The 18,309-nt window shown below is 38.6% G+C and overlaps 1 protein-coding gene across 1 annotated transcript; it reads right to left on the reverse strand.

The window, feature by feature from the left end:
- Positions 1-7,442: 7,442 nt before the first annotated feature.
- On the reverse strand, positions 7,443-17,349 carry LOC111834859 (cytochrome P450 2J2-like). Its single transcript, XM_072699999.1, has 9 exons — positions 17,053-17,349; positions 14,618-14,777; positions 14,029-14,178; positions 13,662-13,822; positions 12,410-12,586; positions 11,974-12,115; positions 9,443-9,627; positions 9,182-9,323; positions 7,443-9,032 (listed from the first exon to the last, which is right to left on the reverse strand). Exons 2-9 carry the CDS (start codon positions 14,628-14,630, stop codon positions 8,857-8,859), a joined length of 1,146 nt encoding a protein of 381 aa, XP_072556100.1. The 5' UTR covers positions 14,631-14,777; positions 17,053-17,349; the 3' UTR covers positions 7,443-8,856.
- Positions 17,350-18,309: the final 960 nt, after the last annotated feature.

Raw genomic sequence — 18,309 nt, forward strand, 5'->3', positions numbered from 1 at the left:
CCGGCCCGTCTGGCACCAACAACCATGCCACGCTCAAAACTGCTTAAATCACCTTTATTTCCCATTCTGACATTCAGTTTGGAGTTCAGGAGATTGTCTTGACCAGGACCACACCGCTAAATGCATTGAAGCAACTGCCATGTGATTGGTTGATTAGATAATTGCATTAATGAGAAATTGAACAGGTGTTCTTAATAATCCTTTAGGTGAGTGTACTGTAGTTGCACACACCTGAACTCTTAGGCTTCATTTAAGTGGCCTTGTGTACCAAGTAACCCTTAGCTGGGGTGCCGTTCATCGACAGTGAAAGCGTATTTTAATTTCATTTATAATTGTGATGCTTACCATGATGATATGGTGATATATTCAGATACCTGGGATCACCATATATTTCTATCAGAAGAAGTATTAATCCAATTACACAATGCTGTGTTGGTTCTAAACTCAGAGAAATGTGAGTTTGGTTATCTATCTTGGGAAACTGGTTAGCTGGGGCACAGCCAGACCACTGGATGCAAAAGTTGGCCATCAACTTGTTCCCAGTTCCCCAAACTAAACGGAATCTTGAACAGTTTTTGGAGATGGCTGGATATTATCACTGCTGCTGTAAAATCTTCTCGGAGGTAGTATTGCCACTCACCAAGCTCTTACGGCAAGAAACCCCCTTCATCTGGTCGCCGGACTAACAAGGAGGTTTTAATTTGATGAAATCCCTCCTTTCACACGCTAACATATTAGCCACACCTGACTTCGACAAGCCTTTTAAATTAGATATTGATGCCAGCAGTACGGGTGCTGGTGCTGTCCTCCTCCAAGAGGGTGACTCATTTCAAAGCTTATATTGGATAGAATTCTGCCCCGCTTACAGTTTTTACCGACTATAATTCCCTTGTGTCCTGCACTGCATATGCAATAGCAATCAAAGATTGATGCTTTGTGCCTTGATCACATAAGGGTTCAGCTTGGACATCAGCACAAAAAGGGGAAGGATAATGTGATTGCAGATGCCTTCTCCCAGTGTTAGGGAACCTCTGGGGTGATACTTCTGAGGGAAGGTCACACTTGTGGGAGGGGGTGTTACATTACATGCTGTTGGCTGTATGAGATGTCTTTCTGGTCCAGTCATTTGTTCCAGCTCTTTATTGATCCTGTCACTGTAGTCCGCTGCATACCACCTACTCCCTTCCGTATCTTCCATTTGCATACTGCTTCCGGTTTCCTCCTTCCATGGGATGAAAAGCCATTTTGCCTGCTGAAAGGGAGCTATTGCTCGTACTTGATCTACTCATTGATTGTATTTGATTTGGCTTGTGTTTGGTATATCTGACCTTGGATTGTCTACTGGTTCCCTCCTTTCACTTTTGTCCTTCTGATTTGTTGCTTCGTTCTTTTTGTGTTTGGTCTCTCGGTTTTGGTCTGTTAGACTGTCTGACTACAATTTCACCTGCTCTCTCCTTGGTGTGTGTAGGAAGTAGCTGCCATTTTGTTTGGGGTGGTTGGTCATGGAGCTGAGGAAGTGTTTGTCTTTTGTTTCACTTTTGTCCAAACATATCTTTGGTGGCTTTTTTGAACAACTCCCAAATACATACCAATTGCATTTTACACGGGTGAATTTCAGTTGTATTTCAAGTACATTTGCCAACCTGCAACTGAGTCATTTTTCCTGGCAGCAGATGAAGAATATTAAGCTACAGTCAACATATAAAGTAAACATGATTTGATTAGAATGGGTGTTACTGCTGTTTTTTGCAGTGACAGCTGTGAGAATTAATTAATGTCCTAATATTTTCTGAAAACAAAAGGTGTCACATGCCGAAGTAGGTGACAGCTAGCAGGTTATAAGAGGTCAAAAAAGTGCTGGCAGTACTAGTGTAAAACGGACAGCTTACATTTTTTACTTTTTTTGACTGAATATTTTCGGTTGCCGAAAGTTCGGTACATCACTAGTTTAGACAGTTGTGGGTATGACTAGAGGTTGACAATAAGACGAATGGAAGGATGTAGGGATGAATAAAACAGTGATAAAGGAGGATTAGGGATCCAAAAGTAAATAATTTGTTAATATTGGCTAAGGCAGGGGTCTCAAACTCCAGTCCTGGGGGGCCGGAGCCCTGCACAGTTTTTGGTTTACCCTCATTTAACACACCTGATTCAACTTCTTGTGCTAATTACAGCTCAGCTCTTGAGCTGAATCATTTGTGGTGGAACAGGGAAAGATCTAAGTTACACAGGGCTCCGGCCACCCAGGACTGGAGTTTGAGACCCCTGGCCTAAGGTGAGCTAGTGTAGTAAATTTCATGTCTGTATGTGGAACTGTGCATTGTGTCTTGTATTGTATTAGAGACATAGATGATTTTATGTTTGCCAGTTTCCAATTTTTAACATCTGTATAAAGTAACGTTAATTTTTAATACAAATCAAACTAGGTGAAACAGTTGACTTAAAAAAGTATGATTTAATATGAATTGAACTGTGAAATGTACATAAATGTTACATAAAACCCACTGAAATAAACAAAGCAAAATAATTAATACACACAGCTGCTACTCACAGTCTATACATGTCTTTGGTGGTTTTTTTGATCAATTACCACACATATACTGACTGCATTTTACACTATTACCTTTAGTTGTACTTTATATATATTTGTCAATATGCAATTGAGTAATTTTTCCCAGCAGCAGATGAGGAATACAAAGGTACACTGAACGTATACAATAAACACGATTTGATTATGGGTGCTACCGCTTTATTTGTGGTGACAGCAACTCGGCAGCTGTGGGAATTACTGACTGTGCCAATAATTAATGACTGTGCCAGCGTTATGCAAACGTAATGGCCCATTACTGAAGACAAAAGGTGTCATATGCTGAAGTACGTGGCAGCTAGAGGTTAAAATAGGTCAAAAAACGATGGCAGTTCTAGTGTTATATGTCACGATTTTGACAGTTTTTGGCTTTTTTGGCCACATATTTTCAGATGCCAAAGTTTCGGTGCATCACTAGTTTGGACAGCTGTGGGTAGGACTAGTGGTTGACAGTGAGATGAATTGACAGATGTAGGGATTAATAAAACAGCAGGTTTAGGGGTCCAAAAGCGAATAATTTATTGATATTGGCCTAAGGTGAATTTCATTTCTGTACGTGGAACTGTGTAGACAGGAGAATGATTTTGAAAAAATGCAGTGATTTGAATGTGGAAAAAAGCAGAATGAAAAGATGAGTGTGGATGGGGTGAACAAGATAAAAACTAATAAATGCTGTATGAATCCACAATTACTTACTGTCCACAGTAATGAATCCACAATGAGAATTGTTGTCGTGAGAGTGATTGGAAAATGACCCAAAACACAAAGCAACCTGCTACACAGTAGGACAACGAATTGTGAAAAGTCTGGTGGTTGTTGAAAACTGGAAAAAATAGCATTGAGAATAATAATAATAATAAAAAGAAAGAGAACAGTTGGCTTGATCGGCCAACATGAGAAATTGTTAAAATAGTTAAGAGTTAAGTCTCTCTGTGGCTTATTTCCCAGCTGGCGATCTGTGCAGCCTGTGTGGTACCAGTGACATCTACTGCCTTTCAAATGTACAGTCACAAAGCAAATAAACAACTAAACCACCAACGTAACAATCAATTATGTCTACTTTCCCCTTTAATTCTAAGTTTTGTAAGTTATATACATATAAAGGCAGAATGTAGACATTCACTTTAGTTTTTTAACCCATGCTAACATTATTCAATAACGATATGCAATTAAAAAAAATATATATGCATTGTATGCTCATAAACTTTATAAACAAATAACAGATAAGTGTTCCCCTTTTAACGCCACATGTGTGATATTTGATACCAATATTTCTAAGACCTCTATGTCAGTAACCCTTTCCACAATAACTTGTATACAATCCTATACATGTCTTCTGCCCTCTGGTGGTAGAACTGCAGGTGGTAGAAGTTTATTTTTTTTTCCTCAAAAATCCAATATGGCTGCACTCACGTTGTAACCGGCAGGATTTTCATGGGATATGAAGTCCTATTTTTGGAACAGTTACAGTAAGCACAATGTCATGAAAATTGATTATATTTCAAAATGAGTCTGGACCAGACAGGTCAAAGTAATGCAAAAGCTGCAACACAAATACTGTACAAAAGCCACAACACAAACACAAAAGCCACAAGAAAAATACAAAAGCCACAACGGAAATGAGCCACAACATATGGAAATGCAGCGGCCTGTTTGTATTTGTATTTGCGTTGTGGCTTTTGCATTACGTTGGCCTGTCTGGGCCACCCTATTTATTAGTGTGAAGCAACTCATAATTGCTTAATATGTCATGAAATATTTTATAGAAAAACGGTGGTGAAAATGTGTGTATCAAATATGATACTACAGGTATGTAAATGTATTTTATGGGTCAGTGCATCAGTTTAGTCCATTTCTTGATTAAATCCGTACTATTTATACCATAATACAACAATTGTTGTCAAAACAAGAATTAATATATTACTCAATTTAAGCTTGAGTATTTCTTCTAGTATACATTTTGAGAAGAATTTGACTTTTATGCTGATTGCTGAAATAGATTATATATAGTTTGTAAATGTGACAATGTATTGTTTGTATGATTTTGATTTGTACATTTAGATGGCGGAAAAATAGTATTGTCTTGAATGTGACAATTGATGGAAATTCAAGTGACCTGGAGCAGTTAGAGGAGGAGGATGATGGCAGTAGGGAAGAATGGAGTCCTAAGGGAGTGGCTAATAAGGAGGGATCAGATTGTGGTGATGAACATATGAGAGATGAAAGTGTAGAAGAATCAGACACCAGTACAATCAAAACAAAGCATGACAGAGCAGTCAGCAAAGGGCAAAGTGAAAAAGAAAGAGTACAGGTGGAGAAAAGTGCCATTTAAACCTTTAAATGTTGAGTTTCATGGATATGTTGAGGACGTTGCTGCAGAAAGGTCAGAATGGACACCATACATGTATTTTAAGCAGTTTAATACAGCTGAAATGATTCAGAAGACTGCAGAACAAAGTAAGTTGAACAGTGTACAGAAACTGAGAGAGTCAGTAAACACAACACAGAAAGAAACTGAACAGGTTCTTGGCATGTACATACACACGGGGTTGGAATTGATGCCCAATGTACGAACCTATTGGGAGATGGAGACAAGGTACCCCACAGTGTGTGATGTGATGTCTCGTGAACGATCCCTCAAATTGCTGACAGCGATTCATTTTCAGGACAACCTCAGTGTGTCTGATGACCAGAAAAAAGACAAACTGTGGAAAATCAGGTCATGGTTAAAAAAATTGCGTCGACAGTTTCTTCTCATACCTCCTGAAGAATTTCAAATGCAAAGTCAACCTTTGTCTAAACAAAGACAGAAACTGCTCTTTGGCCTTCCATGAAAATAAACATGAGAAATCACCTCCATGCAAAAGGTGGACCACTGCCATGCCTCTAGATATGAGAAAGGATAGCCACTGACCATTTACATTTTTATGCAGCATAGTTAGAGGGAATAAATATAGTTTGCTAGTATGCTAGACCTACACTATATTGACAAAAGTACTGGGACATCCCTCTAAATAATTGAATTTAGGTGTTCCAATCACTCCCATATCCTCAGGTGTATAAAATTAAGCACCTAGACATGCAGACTGCTTCTACAAACACCTGCCTGCTGTTTAGCCTGCATCACCAGATTGCTGACTTGAGTTAGGAGGTAGTATCAGAGGGGATAGCCGCTGTCTCTGAAGAACACATTCTGGCTGAAGATCCTTTGTTCGGTATCACAGCTGAATTTGCCCACAGAAAGCTGCTGTGGGTGCTGCCTGGCCACTTTGCCACCACATCCCGGAGTCTGCCCCTGTGGTCCATCACCGCCTGGACATTGATGGCTGCATACCCCTTCTGGGAAATGAAGGACCAGATATGGGTTTGCAATGGGGATGAGTGTCCCATCTGCTGAACCCAGGAATTGGGGGGTGCCTACTATTGCATGGAAACCTTGGAGAACATCAATGATCTCATGTCTTGTTGAGGGCAGATGGATGTCCTCACAGGAGATAGGAGGATGTTTGTCACTGCTTCGACACACTGTCACACAGTGCAGTTGCTCAGCCCATACCCATCTCCAACTACCTCCAAGTAGCTCCCTGCAGCATAGAAACGCAGAGCTCCCAGAAGCGAGAAGGGTCTGGCTGCAGCCGCGCATGTCCGCTCCATGGAGAAATGGAGCAATGTGGAGATTTAGCGGAAATACGTAACGGGAATAACGTAGCATTGATATTTTTTGTATGAGCGAAAAATATAGTTTGAGATGTTGTGCTTCGCCATTAGATTTTAATTTAGCGTTCTTTTGTTGTTCATTTTAATAACAATATTTTCGTTTTAAGTGCAGTCATAATTTAAGTCAAGGTAAGTTCCTTAGAGCTTTACAATTAAAAAAATATTTGCTCGTAATTTTTTTTTTTTTTAATTGTGTGTTCAATCGCGTTGAGACGTGATACCATGAATGCACTGATCAAATATATCATGATATTTAACATGTTTGAGTTTTAAAAGAGTATCGTACTATGCTCTCGTTGTGAACAAGTGCCGATTCCTTGTGTCATTTCATGTAGTTACACACTAACCATAATTTGACACGGTATATTTTTTCGATTCTTTGTTCGATCCGCACTTCAGTAGTATATTTCGACAAGGTAGAAAACATCGTCAGAAGTGGCTGTATTCCAGGCACTTAATTCTTTGCATAATTATTACAAAAACATTATTAGCAATAAAAGTTTATTTAATAGCCTCTATAGAAATTATAGTGCTACAATGGTACGTAATATTGTTTTTGTACACACTGGCTGACTATTGGAAAAAAATCTTTCAGATGCAAAATTTCCTATCCAGCTCTAGAAGAATGCCATGTTTGTTGTAAGGGACTTTTTCACTGCCCGCTGTGTCCTACCTTTAAACCCAGCAAAAAGACAGTGATTGAGGCCCATATGAATCTTCATGTAACAAGAGCATTGGATTTTAAAGGTAAGTTTACTGTGCAGCTGTATAAAAGCGTGTAAAAGTTTAATGGATACACGCATTTCTTTAGGAATATTTAGATAAATATTATAACGTGTTTAAAATCAGAAGCATATTGAATTAAAACATAAGCCAATTACCTATTGTTGCATTTCTCAAAATATTATTTTTATAATTTATTATTATGTGTATTTGCTAATATTATATATTATTTTGCAGAAAAAAATATATTCTAAGGTGCAGATTACCATGCAAGTGAACTTGTTAACCATAGCTCCTCTTATTTCTCTCTCAGACATGGCTTTAGATTTGCCTTTTGGACTGTTGACGCAACTGACCTCCTTCAGGGCAAGTTGCAGCCTGTATACAGGGTATCCAGTACATCTAAAATAAGTCATAGCACCCCAAAACATGAGGTGGTGCTCAGTGAGCGTACTTCAAACAACGAAAAGCCTGTGGACCTTATCAAGGAACAAGTGGCAAAAGAACAACTGAATGCAAGATATTATTCCTTTAATGTTTTCAATAGTTATAAGTAAGAACTAACACAGGCAAATTATGCATTTAGTAGCCATGATACACATTAAAGTAACATAAATGTGTTTTTGTTGTACCAAGAAATCCCACTGTTTACAACCCTCAGCAGCTATTAGTTGTAGTACAAAATGAAAGAACATGTTTTTCATACTATAAGTACTGAATGGTTAGTTAAGGAAAGGAGAGAGTAGATTGCAGTCTATAATTTGAAAATTATAGAGTGCATTATTATATTATGTGGTGCATGACTGATTAGTGTGCTTCCTTGTCATAGGGCATATTAACGGACAAGAAGAAATCAAAGTATCTGACAAGGTTTCTGAAACCATCTTCTTACATCCTTCCTGTGTATTTCGAGGATGATGAACAGCAAAACCATATACCTTTCATATACCTTAAAGATTTCCTTGACAGGACCTCTACTGTTTTGCTGATCGAGGATAAAATCAAGTTCATTGTTGATGTATTGATGCCAGAGGTAAGTGTTGAATTAATTTTGAATTTTGAATGCAATTAAGTTGCTGAGCTTATTATTTGTTAGATAAATCATGAGTTTTATTCCAGTGCACCATCCATGGCCTTTCTGCACTCCATAATACTGATTTTAAGGGAAATGATCCTTGCAGGCCCTCCGTTAGATCAAAGCTATGTACTGTACTTGTATTTAATCTTGAGTTTTATTTTGAAGAAATGACTGATATATTCCACACGGCTCCGCTGATGGTGCCATCTGCGGTTTTGCGCGACTACACATTGTCTCGCTGCCGCGGTTTGGCCTTACTCATGATCAGTCCCCCGGCAGTTCCCTACATACTGCCTCCTGCCCATTTAGCCCCATTGTTTGCCAGCTTGTTTCATTGTTTCATTTTCACCAATGTAACTTGACAGGCAAGTACAATTTCAAAAGAGTGCAGCATACATCAATTGTTAGGTACAAATGTATTTTTTACAAGAAAACATTCCCATTAATGCTGTCTTGTTGTTATCATTAATTAATTCATTTTCACCATTCACCAGTAGCCAACTACAACTTGAATTATTAGGGATGTATACTACTTTGCAGCTTGTGATGTTACTGAGTGACTTATACATGTTCAAAATCAACAAAAAATTTAATGAATAAATTTAATAATGAAGCCCATAAAAATAGGTGAGAACCCTGAATCTTGAAATACCAGTATTTGTTACACATCACACTTGAAGTACAGTGACGTGGGAAGTTTTGAGAAACCTCTGGAACTTTAACTGTCATTGACTTATTTCCGACAGATAACTTAGCGGGGGGTAGCACACAGCTTGTAGGGTTTGGGGCTGCGGGTGCCCCCCAATTTGAACTTCAGACTGGGCTCCATGCCTGGGGGTGTAGAGAAGGTGAAGCGCTGGAGAAGGGAGGTGAAGAACAGGAAGAGCTCCATCCGAGCCAGCTGCTCCCCCAGACACACTCTCTTCCCTGTGGAAAAACATTTTTTAAATTCTAAAAATAACACTTTCATGTATTTTACGATAATCCTATTACATGCACCTTCAGAAGATGATTTAACAATTTAACAATAAAGAAGCAACTGAAATAGAAATCATCAGGTCTAAAGGAAATTTTACCAGCTGAAAAGGGCAGGAAAGCATCTCTCCTCCTGAACTTCCCCTCTGCATCCAGGAAATGTCCAGGATTGAAGGTGAAGGGAGTCTCCCATTCAGTCTCATCAAAGAGCACAGAGTCTAAAGTCCCCATCACCATTGTTCCCTAAAGCACAGACAAAGAGCCCTGAAACAATACAAGCATAGCTTCACATGGGAAGGACACGTGAAGATGTCAGCTTTCCATGAACGACTGTGACATACTTGCAGAATTCCATCGCTCACCTTTGGAATTGTGTATCCTGCCAGTTCTGTGTCTTTTGTGGTTGAATGTCCATTCAGTGGTATAATGTTGCCCATCCTCTGTACTTCATGGATGACAGCGTCAGTGTACGGCATGTTTGGCCTGTCTGCCATGCTGGGCTGACGTGACCGTCCAATCACACTGTCTATCTCAGCCTGCACCTTCTCTAAAGACAGAGCAGGGTACACATACAGTAAACAAACTAAGCGAATGCTTCCACTGTAAACCATAATATCCCCTGACTCACCATGTGGTGGATCCCCTAAGGGGGCACACGTGAGAAATCACAAAACAAGAAAATGTCCCATCTCTTTCAACTTGAAAATTTAAATTCACCTAGAAAAAATGGGCCTCTCATCAATTAAAGGAAGAATACAATAGTAGAAAGTAGAGATGAAACGGGATGAAAATTTAATATCACAATTATAGTAACCAAAAGTATCACTGTTATCAGAATTATCGCGGTATTGTGAAAATGTGCTGAAAATCTTCAAAAAGTATTAATAAATAAACTGCAATCATTTCACCAAGTTCTATATTGAAAAAAACAAATATAATTAGCACTTTGCAGCTTTAATTTGTATAAACATTAAAATAATAATATAACAAATACCCCTATGTAAACATATGAAAACCATATAATCTTTACTGGACTTCAGACATATAAGTGACATATAAATACAAATAATGCTGTCACATCATAGTTACGCTGCGAAATCCAAACAAAGGACGGAAACCAACTGGCTAAAATGTTCTGTTTCGAGAATATATAAATAGAAATGTACACGGAATTCATTCTTAGCAAATGGGCATTCACTAGCTCTAAGGCTCAGGCAAAAAAAGTGCCATCTCCACTAACCACCAACAATGTGTAGTGTTTTTACAAGAGTAAGTAACCCTAAAAGCTTCAGTTTATATTGTTGACAAACTATTAGCAAGTTAGACAGACATACCATGACATTTCTCCCCATTACAAAATTCCAACATTATGCATTGATCTAAAAGTTAACCTACCTGGCATTCACTATATGGGTGAATGGTTAGTGGGTGGTGGTTAGTGGTGGGCAGGGTTCCACTAACCTGTTAACAGCTAATTAGCAAAGCTCACTTTTTAGTTAGCGAATTAGTGTTTCCACTAACTTTGAAAACCGTCAGCAGACCAATTAGCAAAACTAAGTTTTGGGGAAGCTAACTGTAAAACACTTTTTTGCAAGTGAATAAAATTTAATGTTCAAAAATGTTTGTAAACCCTAAAATCATACATATTTTTTCCTGTCTGTTGAATTTTTCTGAAACAGTCTATCTGACATGTTGCTGGATGACTGCTTGTAAAGACAAGACGTGATTGGTCGATAACAGATTTAATGTAAGCTGGGCTAAATGTAAATGAATGAAGACAAAATCCATTAAAACTAGCCTGAACTAAGCAGAGAACTGGGACCTGTATCACGAAGCTGGATTTCTTGCTTAGCTAGATAAATTGTCAGATTTAAGGTACCCTAATTTAAATGGATCTTCATTCTCTTACATTTACTTTAAATCTGACAAGTTATCTGGCTAAACAAGAAATCCTGTTCTGTGATACAGACCACCTAGTTGTATTTTCCAAGGTTCCACATGCAGCTAAATTCTTATAGTAAAAGTGGTTTATCAGTTTAGTGATAGTTCAGCAGATTAGCGGTTATCAAAGCTAACTTTTCGGTAAGCTATGCCCACCACTGGTGGTAGTAACAAAGATTTAAAAATATGACGGTACCAAATTTAGCCATTTAGGAAAATCTCCAGAGCGCTGTAACTGCTCTCTGCCATGTTTTTATTGACACAAAACAAACCCACGTTGCATGCTGTGCCTGTGTGCTTGTGTCTGGGAGACTGTTACTACTTTTGCTTGACGCTGGGCAAGTTTTACAATGCACAGTAATCAAACATGGTTGTAACGATAATCAAAATTTAAAATACTAATGCTAATCGTATGGAATTTTCCGTTGAAACTGGTAACCAATTCATTGCTAGTACAAAGTAAAATAAAATAGAATAAAATTGTATAAAATTGTTTCATGGGCCGGTAGGTTGAGACCACTGTAACAGCACGTAAATGTGCTTGCTGAAATTTCTCTGGTTATCCATCAATCACTGTAACCGCTTAATCCCAACTGGGGTTGCGGGGGGGACTGGAGCCTAACCTGGGAACAATGGGCACAGGTGGGAACCAACCCAGGGCAGCTGCCAACACACCACAGGGCACACGCACACAACTACAGGGCCAAGTTAGACTTGCCAATCAACCTTCCCTGCACACTTTTGAACCATGGGAGGAAACTGGAGCCCCCGGCGGAAACCCACAGGGAGAGCGTGCGAACTCCACACAAAGGACCCAGGACCAAACCCAGGACCAGACCCAGGACCTTCTTGCTGCGAGGCAGCAGCGCTAATCGTGCACCACCGTGCCACCCTTCTCTGGTTATTTGACTGTTTTATTATTACAAAATATGGTTAATTAAATAAAACCAACCTTGTATGTCTGGATATTTGATCATGTACAACAAGCCCCAGTACAGCGTAGTAGATGTAGTCTCAGTTCCAGCCACGAACAGATCAAAGGTGCAGTAACACAAGTTCTCCTCATTAAAACCGGCATCAACATCATCTTTCCGCTGGAAGAAAAAAAAAACACACTTTGTTCTGTTGTCATGGGGAAAAGATGTCTTCCAGTCTTGAAACTGGAATTTTTCCACTGACATCGAATTCCATATGAATTTTTTCCTTTATTCTAGACTTTTCTAATTAAACTCTAATGAGCAAAAAGAGAATGTATTTCAACCTATTAAATGCTTACCCGTACTAAACACTGCTGATCCAAATCAAATCACGGGGAAATATGGAAATATGTACTCAATAAGTACATTACTGTATAATTGCCAGTCACAATTAACTGTCCAGTCTGATACCTTTTCCATCTCTGAAAGGAAGCTGTCAATATAGTCTCTAGGAGATGATGGGTCCCAGTCTTCCTGGTGCTCCTTAATTTTCAGCCGGATAAAAGAGATCAGAGTTTCACAGTGTGAAAATACTTTCTTGTGGGGACCAGGGATTTTCCTCATCAACCAGGGGAACATATTATACATCTAAAACAAAAAAAGAGTAATTTAGGTAATGTGTAGCGGGGGATTACCTTATGCTGACATTGCTAGTTTAGTTCGAAGAAAAACTTGTTAAAATTTTATACAGTGGTACCTCAGAACTCGAATTTATTCCGTTCAGGACTCCGGATCGAATCCTAAAAAGTTCGAGTTGTGATCGAATTTTCCCCATAAGAAATAATGGAAAACCAATTAATTGGTTCCTGGCCCCAAAAAATTACACCTAAATATGTTTTTTTTAGCATTTAAACACAAAATGAACCGGATAAACAAAAAGAGCATATACTGTTCTAAACACACCTAAGCACATTTATCAAAACAGTAATTTGTAAAGTAAGAAAATAAATGTATCCAAACAATGTGTCCTGCCCTGATTGTCCGCTCCTTCCGTATGCCACGCCCCCTCATTAACCCCATGTGGAATCCCCTGGTGATCAGCGGTTTCTGGTTGTTATCATTAGTCCTCTGTATTTCGTCCGCGTTTCAGTTTGTTTCCCCAGTCCAGTCATTGTATTGTCCGTCTGCGTTTTGCCTGCCTTACCTGTAATTAAACCCCGTATTCCCCGATTCCCTGACGTCTGTGCCTTTGTCTCCGTTCCGTCCCCGCTCGGCACAACAATATTATTATAATTAAACATATTAATGGTTTATTATTAATATTAAAATAATGAATAAGAAATCTTTATTTTTAAATGTATTTTACTATAGAATAATAATTACTGTTACTGTCTATCATTGTCTAAATGTATTTTTACTGTCTAAATATATGTATTCAGCTAGTGCAAACATGCATGATGCTATCACAGCGAATGTGAGGCTGAGACTGAAGCCTTACCCTTTGTTTCCACTGAGAGACGTGCCGTGTCACTCATTTCCCCTCGCGTACAAGTTATCTTAGGTCAGCGTTCAAGGTTTGACCTCTGAGATTCAGATCGAGCTCTAGGTAATTTTTTTTCGAACTGGTTGGTTCAACTTTTAAGAAATTCAAGTTCTAATGAGTTCGAGAACTGAGGTACCACTGTACATCCCTGAATACTGGAGCTGAGAAATAGTGACAAACCTGAGCCCAAATGCTTCCTTCTAAATAGACAGTTTCATTGATCAGTTTCAGCAACATTTGGAAGTAGCTGTCATTGTAGTCAAAGCGATCCCCAAACACCAGGCAGCAGATGATGTTGGAGACGGCATTGTTCAAGATGAACTGAGGGTCAAATGGTTGGCCTAAGGGAAGGATTTTCATCAAGGTATATATGCAGTTCTGTGTCAATGGCTTGTATTTTATTGCATTTCAGATATTTTCTAATATAGCAAGCCGTGATGATTTTCAAATGAACAAACGGGAATATTTATATAGATTATACAAAGGGCTACATCTTACATGACTAGGTCACCATGGGACAAACATCTATGTTTGGGAAAGTTTGTACCTTGTGTATTGGCTATGACCTCATTCAGGAATGTGCTCTCCACCTGAATGGAGGGTTCAAGACTCTTTTTGCCCAGTCCAAAGTTCTTCAGGGTTGAGAGAGCAAACCTTCTTTGTTGTTTCCATAGGTAACCATTGGAGAAAACCAAACCTAAAACAAACATTTTCTCACTTTGAAAAAACCAAAAAAAAATCTGCTCATGTGAGCATAAATATGCTCAAAAAATATGGTTCCATGATTCAACACAAATGAAAACATTACATATCTAAAGTTGTACAATGTACATTGTGGCAAACTAATGAGAAGAATATCAAACAGCTACAACAGTGGCAACAAGTATAACTGGTCCCCATCTTGTGGTGTGAAATGGAAATACAGATAGCTCGGTTTATGGGAGACTACTGATACAGCGATAAAGTGAGGTTTACTACAATAGATAGATAATGCTTGTTTCAGAGATGTTTAAGATCATCACAGTGGGTGACTAGCTTTATCACAAGAAATGCCGGACTGCATTTTAGTTTGTGAGAACAAAAGCATTGAATATACAGTTCAAACAATTTTCACTGATTATTATTTTAAAACTTACCCTGATTATGCATAATATCTTCAAATAGTTGCACCTTTGGGCGATCTACAAAGTTTTCCCCGTGGTGAACTAGGGCTTCTTTAATGAGTTTAAAACTGTTCACAACAACGACGTTTTGTCCCAAATGAAGACTGAAAATGTTTCCATATTGCTTGGCAAACTGGGTTTATATTAAAAAAAAAAACAGTAACGTCAAACACATGATATAATACTGTTTCTGTCACATCCCCCTCCCCGACTTTAAAAACTGAACTTGCCTGTCAGCCCGTTCCTACCTCACCCGTTCCCGCTTTGCCCGTTCCTGCCTCACCCGTTCTGTTCCTATTCCTCATCTCTTGTGTTTGTGTAGGATTGACTCTCACGGCTACAGACTCTCCAGGTCTTGAGACCCCAACTCCAATTCCCGCCTAACGACTCCATTTCTGTCTGCCTGATTCCCTTAATATACCTCCCAGTCTCCCACATTTGGGTCTCCCGGCTTCTGTACCAGCTTGCCATAACAGTTTTGGGCAATGAATAATGGGGGAGACAAATAAATACAGGCATGCAGATGTTATCTGACCTATGAAAACCATTTTTATGGCTTATGGGCCAACTTACTCAGTGTCATTTTTATCTTAAATAGCTACAGGCTATAATCCAGCTTCTGTTGGTCTCTGTTACAGGAACATGGGACTTTGACCCACCAAAGTGAAGTTCCTCCTGCCACTATGTGGAGTTATGCAGCAAGCAATTCATTTTGCATTTCCTACTACTTTCTTACCTTGTTTTCACCATGTGCCTACTGTATATTCAGTCTGATTTAATGATACCTGATGTTTGACTTTTTTTTTTCCTTTCTCCAGATCAAGCATTTAAAAGTATTATTAAAATAGCAGCCTCTCCCTACATCAATCCAAATGCAGTAACAAATGTTTAATATAGAGAAATTCAGATTCACTGATTTGCATTAATACACCAGCATAAAAGTGTACATCAGATACAATCTGGGATGAACTCGGGATGCATCGTTTCTAATATCTCTGCAACTGTAAAATTCAGTTAATACAGAGGCCTAATTATTAGTAGAGGCCCTTGCACCTTTATTATTTAAAAATGTGACCAATAATTTTTGACCAATATTGATTCCCGCTCTCTAAACATTTTCTGTATCTATAATATACTTAATTGCCTAACCTCATATTCTGATCATATTGCATCGCATCTGATCATATTGCATTCTCATCATATTTCATCCCATTGTATCGCGTTGAATCCTATTGTGTTGAATCGAATCGCGTCGAATCGCACTGCATTGCAAAAGGAGTGAATCATACCGTATCATACTAGTACCATATTGGCCCAAATACAAGACCCCAGTTCTAAGAAGTTGGGAGCAGCGCAGCGACACAAGTGCTGTCCTGTCCTCCCAAAGTTCCAAGACCCGTACAACGCTCCCGGAAGCCGAGATTCCGATGTGACGTCATTTAAACATGGCGGCTTACGCATTCAACAGTGATTCTGTTTTATAAATATTTAAAAATATTTATTTTGTTAGATGTATTAATAGTTATAAATGTAATTGCACGTGGTCGATTTAGTGAATATCATATCATGACCGTAAACAGTATCCTAGCATGCAATATCAGATTTTTACCAGATTTGTTAATGTCTTTTGTTTGTTTGTAGTTTGTTTGCATATCGAAAAAAGAATATCGCTATGGATATACTGAAATATTATAAAGCTTTTAATGTGGTTTGACTAGTTCATGTTGTTTCTTGTTTGTTTGTCTCTCGGAAAAAAAGAATCTCACTCCAAATCTGCTAAAATATAAAGAAACAACACACAACAGCGTGCTCATGGAGGCAGCCATGTTTGTTCCGAGATACGTAGCTCGAACGGACGTGACGTCACGCACCTTGGAGTGATAATCGAAAGCACCATTACTGCCCCCTAATATGATCATCTCTTCAGGTGACACTTTCCATTTTCCTTGTTTCGGAGTGATGTCGACTACGGAACGCACCCCCCCCCCAAAGTAGCTCCATAAATTGCAAGGATGTACGTCAATCATCGTTATAGTTATTGTGCAGTTAAAGATCGTGTTTTTTTTATTTTGTGCACTTAGGATAAATGAAGTCAGTGATTGCCTTCATTTTTCATCTTCGAGTGTCCCCACCATTTTACTGTTATCCATCCCCTGGAAATAATCCAGACCTATAAGCTAAACTTGCCCTTCCACCTACGCGAAAGAAAAGATGAATTATTTTACACCATTATACTGACGTTTAAATACACTTGTAAACTGTACAATAAGTTACTGTTGCCAACAATCGGAAGTTTCATTTTTCGGCAGAGCTAGAAAATCTGATTCAACTAAATATACGATTAAAAATAATTAAAGTACTAAGGATTTTTAAAAACATATAGGGATAGTCAGTACTGAACGACTTACCTCCGCAAACTGGAGGTGGATTTTTGATGAATCAATGCGACATAAGTCGCCGATCAAAGGTAACGACCAGGGTCCAGGGGGAAAGTTTTTAGGAGCTTTCTGTTGTATTAAGACGCCCAGTATTAAAAACAAAGCGAGAAACGTTAAAACACTTCTGAGACCGAGCCATTCAAAAAATCAGAGCACAGAGGCTGCGGTCATTGCTTATGGAAGAAATCGGGCTGCAGGCGAAGAAAACACTTAAAGATACTGAAAAACAAGCTTTGTGTTGATCCTGTCATTTGACAATATTAAACGGATGTATTGCCGCCACCTGCTGTAGTGCAATGCACACTGCTTCTGATCGCTAAAAGAAAAGGCTGAAGTGTAATAGCAGTCATACCTAGTGATTCTTTTTGTCAGATCGTCCCTTTATAGTAGAGATCAACACTACTGCAATGCAGTCAAGGATAGTCATGTGTCCTGGCACCACAAATAATACAGGACTGCTTAAGAATTACAGAAAATGCCGTGTACGACTGTTTAATGCCATTCAAATAAACTTGCAACCAATGTAAGTCGACAGTATCTCACTGTGTAGAAGAGGTGTATTACTATCTTATGCTGCCTGGGATTGCCCCCCAAGACCCTATTCAGGATAAATGACAGATATTTTTAAAGATTTTTCTAGTTAAATAACATAAGAATAAAAGGAAGATAGGGACTAAACATCAAATCCCAGTTATGCATTTTCATTCAATGAAATGGCAGTGATATTTTTTTTCATAATAAAGGTTATATCCACAAACATATTTTCATATAACCTACGTTAGGTGTCTTTGTTAGTATTTGTAGTTCTGCATCTGATTAAACTTTGCACCCTAGGATCAATAAATTCCAAGCTCTGTACAACTTTCCTTATTACTTAGCAGATATGAAGTGTTTTGTTGTGTTTGCAGGGCATATACAATCCCACACATTCGCATTAGAGAGTTCTGCACGTTGACTGATTTTTATGGAATTTCCACAGTCATTTCTTAAGTGATCAAAACCTTTTTAAATGTAAAGAAGAGCATAACGTCATTTTTTCCTCATAGCTAAGCCATGACAGGATTATTATTTCTGCATGTGAAGTTTTTTTTTTTGAGTCTCCAGATGTTATTAATGTAGTAGAGTGCTTGATTGATGGCATCTTCTACAGACCTGGTAGGGCAATATGCAAATTGTGGTGTATCCAGTAGTTAGGAAGTGCAGGGCAAGAGGTGAGACAGAACAATG

The sequence above is a fragment of the Paramormyrops kingsleyae genome, chromosome 15, assembly GCF_048594095.1.
Source record: "Paramormyrops kingsleyae isolate MSU_618 chromosome 15, PKINGS_0.4, whole genome shotgun sequence".
Classification (NCBI taxonomy): Eukaryota; Metazoa; Chordata; class Actinopteri; order Osteoglossiformes; family Mormyridae; genus Paramormyrops; species Paramormyrops kingsleyae.

Bases quoted from the DNA above. Each gene is read 5' to 3' on its own strand.
- LOC111834859 (XM_072699999.1), bottom strand. The intron at 13,823-14,028 runs GTACAAACTTTC...TCCTTCCCTTAG, and splicing joins GGTCATAGCCAATACACAAG to GCCAACCATTTGACCCTCAG. The intron at 12,587-13,661 runs GTTTGTCACTAT...TTTTTGTTTTAG, and splicing joins AAGGAAGCATTTGGGCTCAG to ATGTATAATATGTTCCCCTG.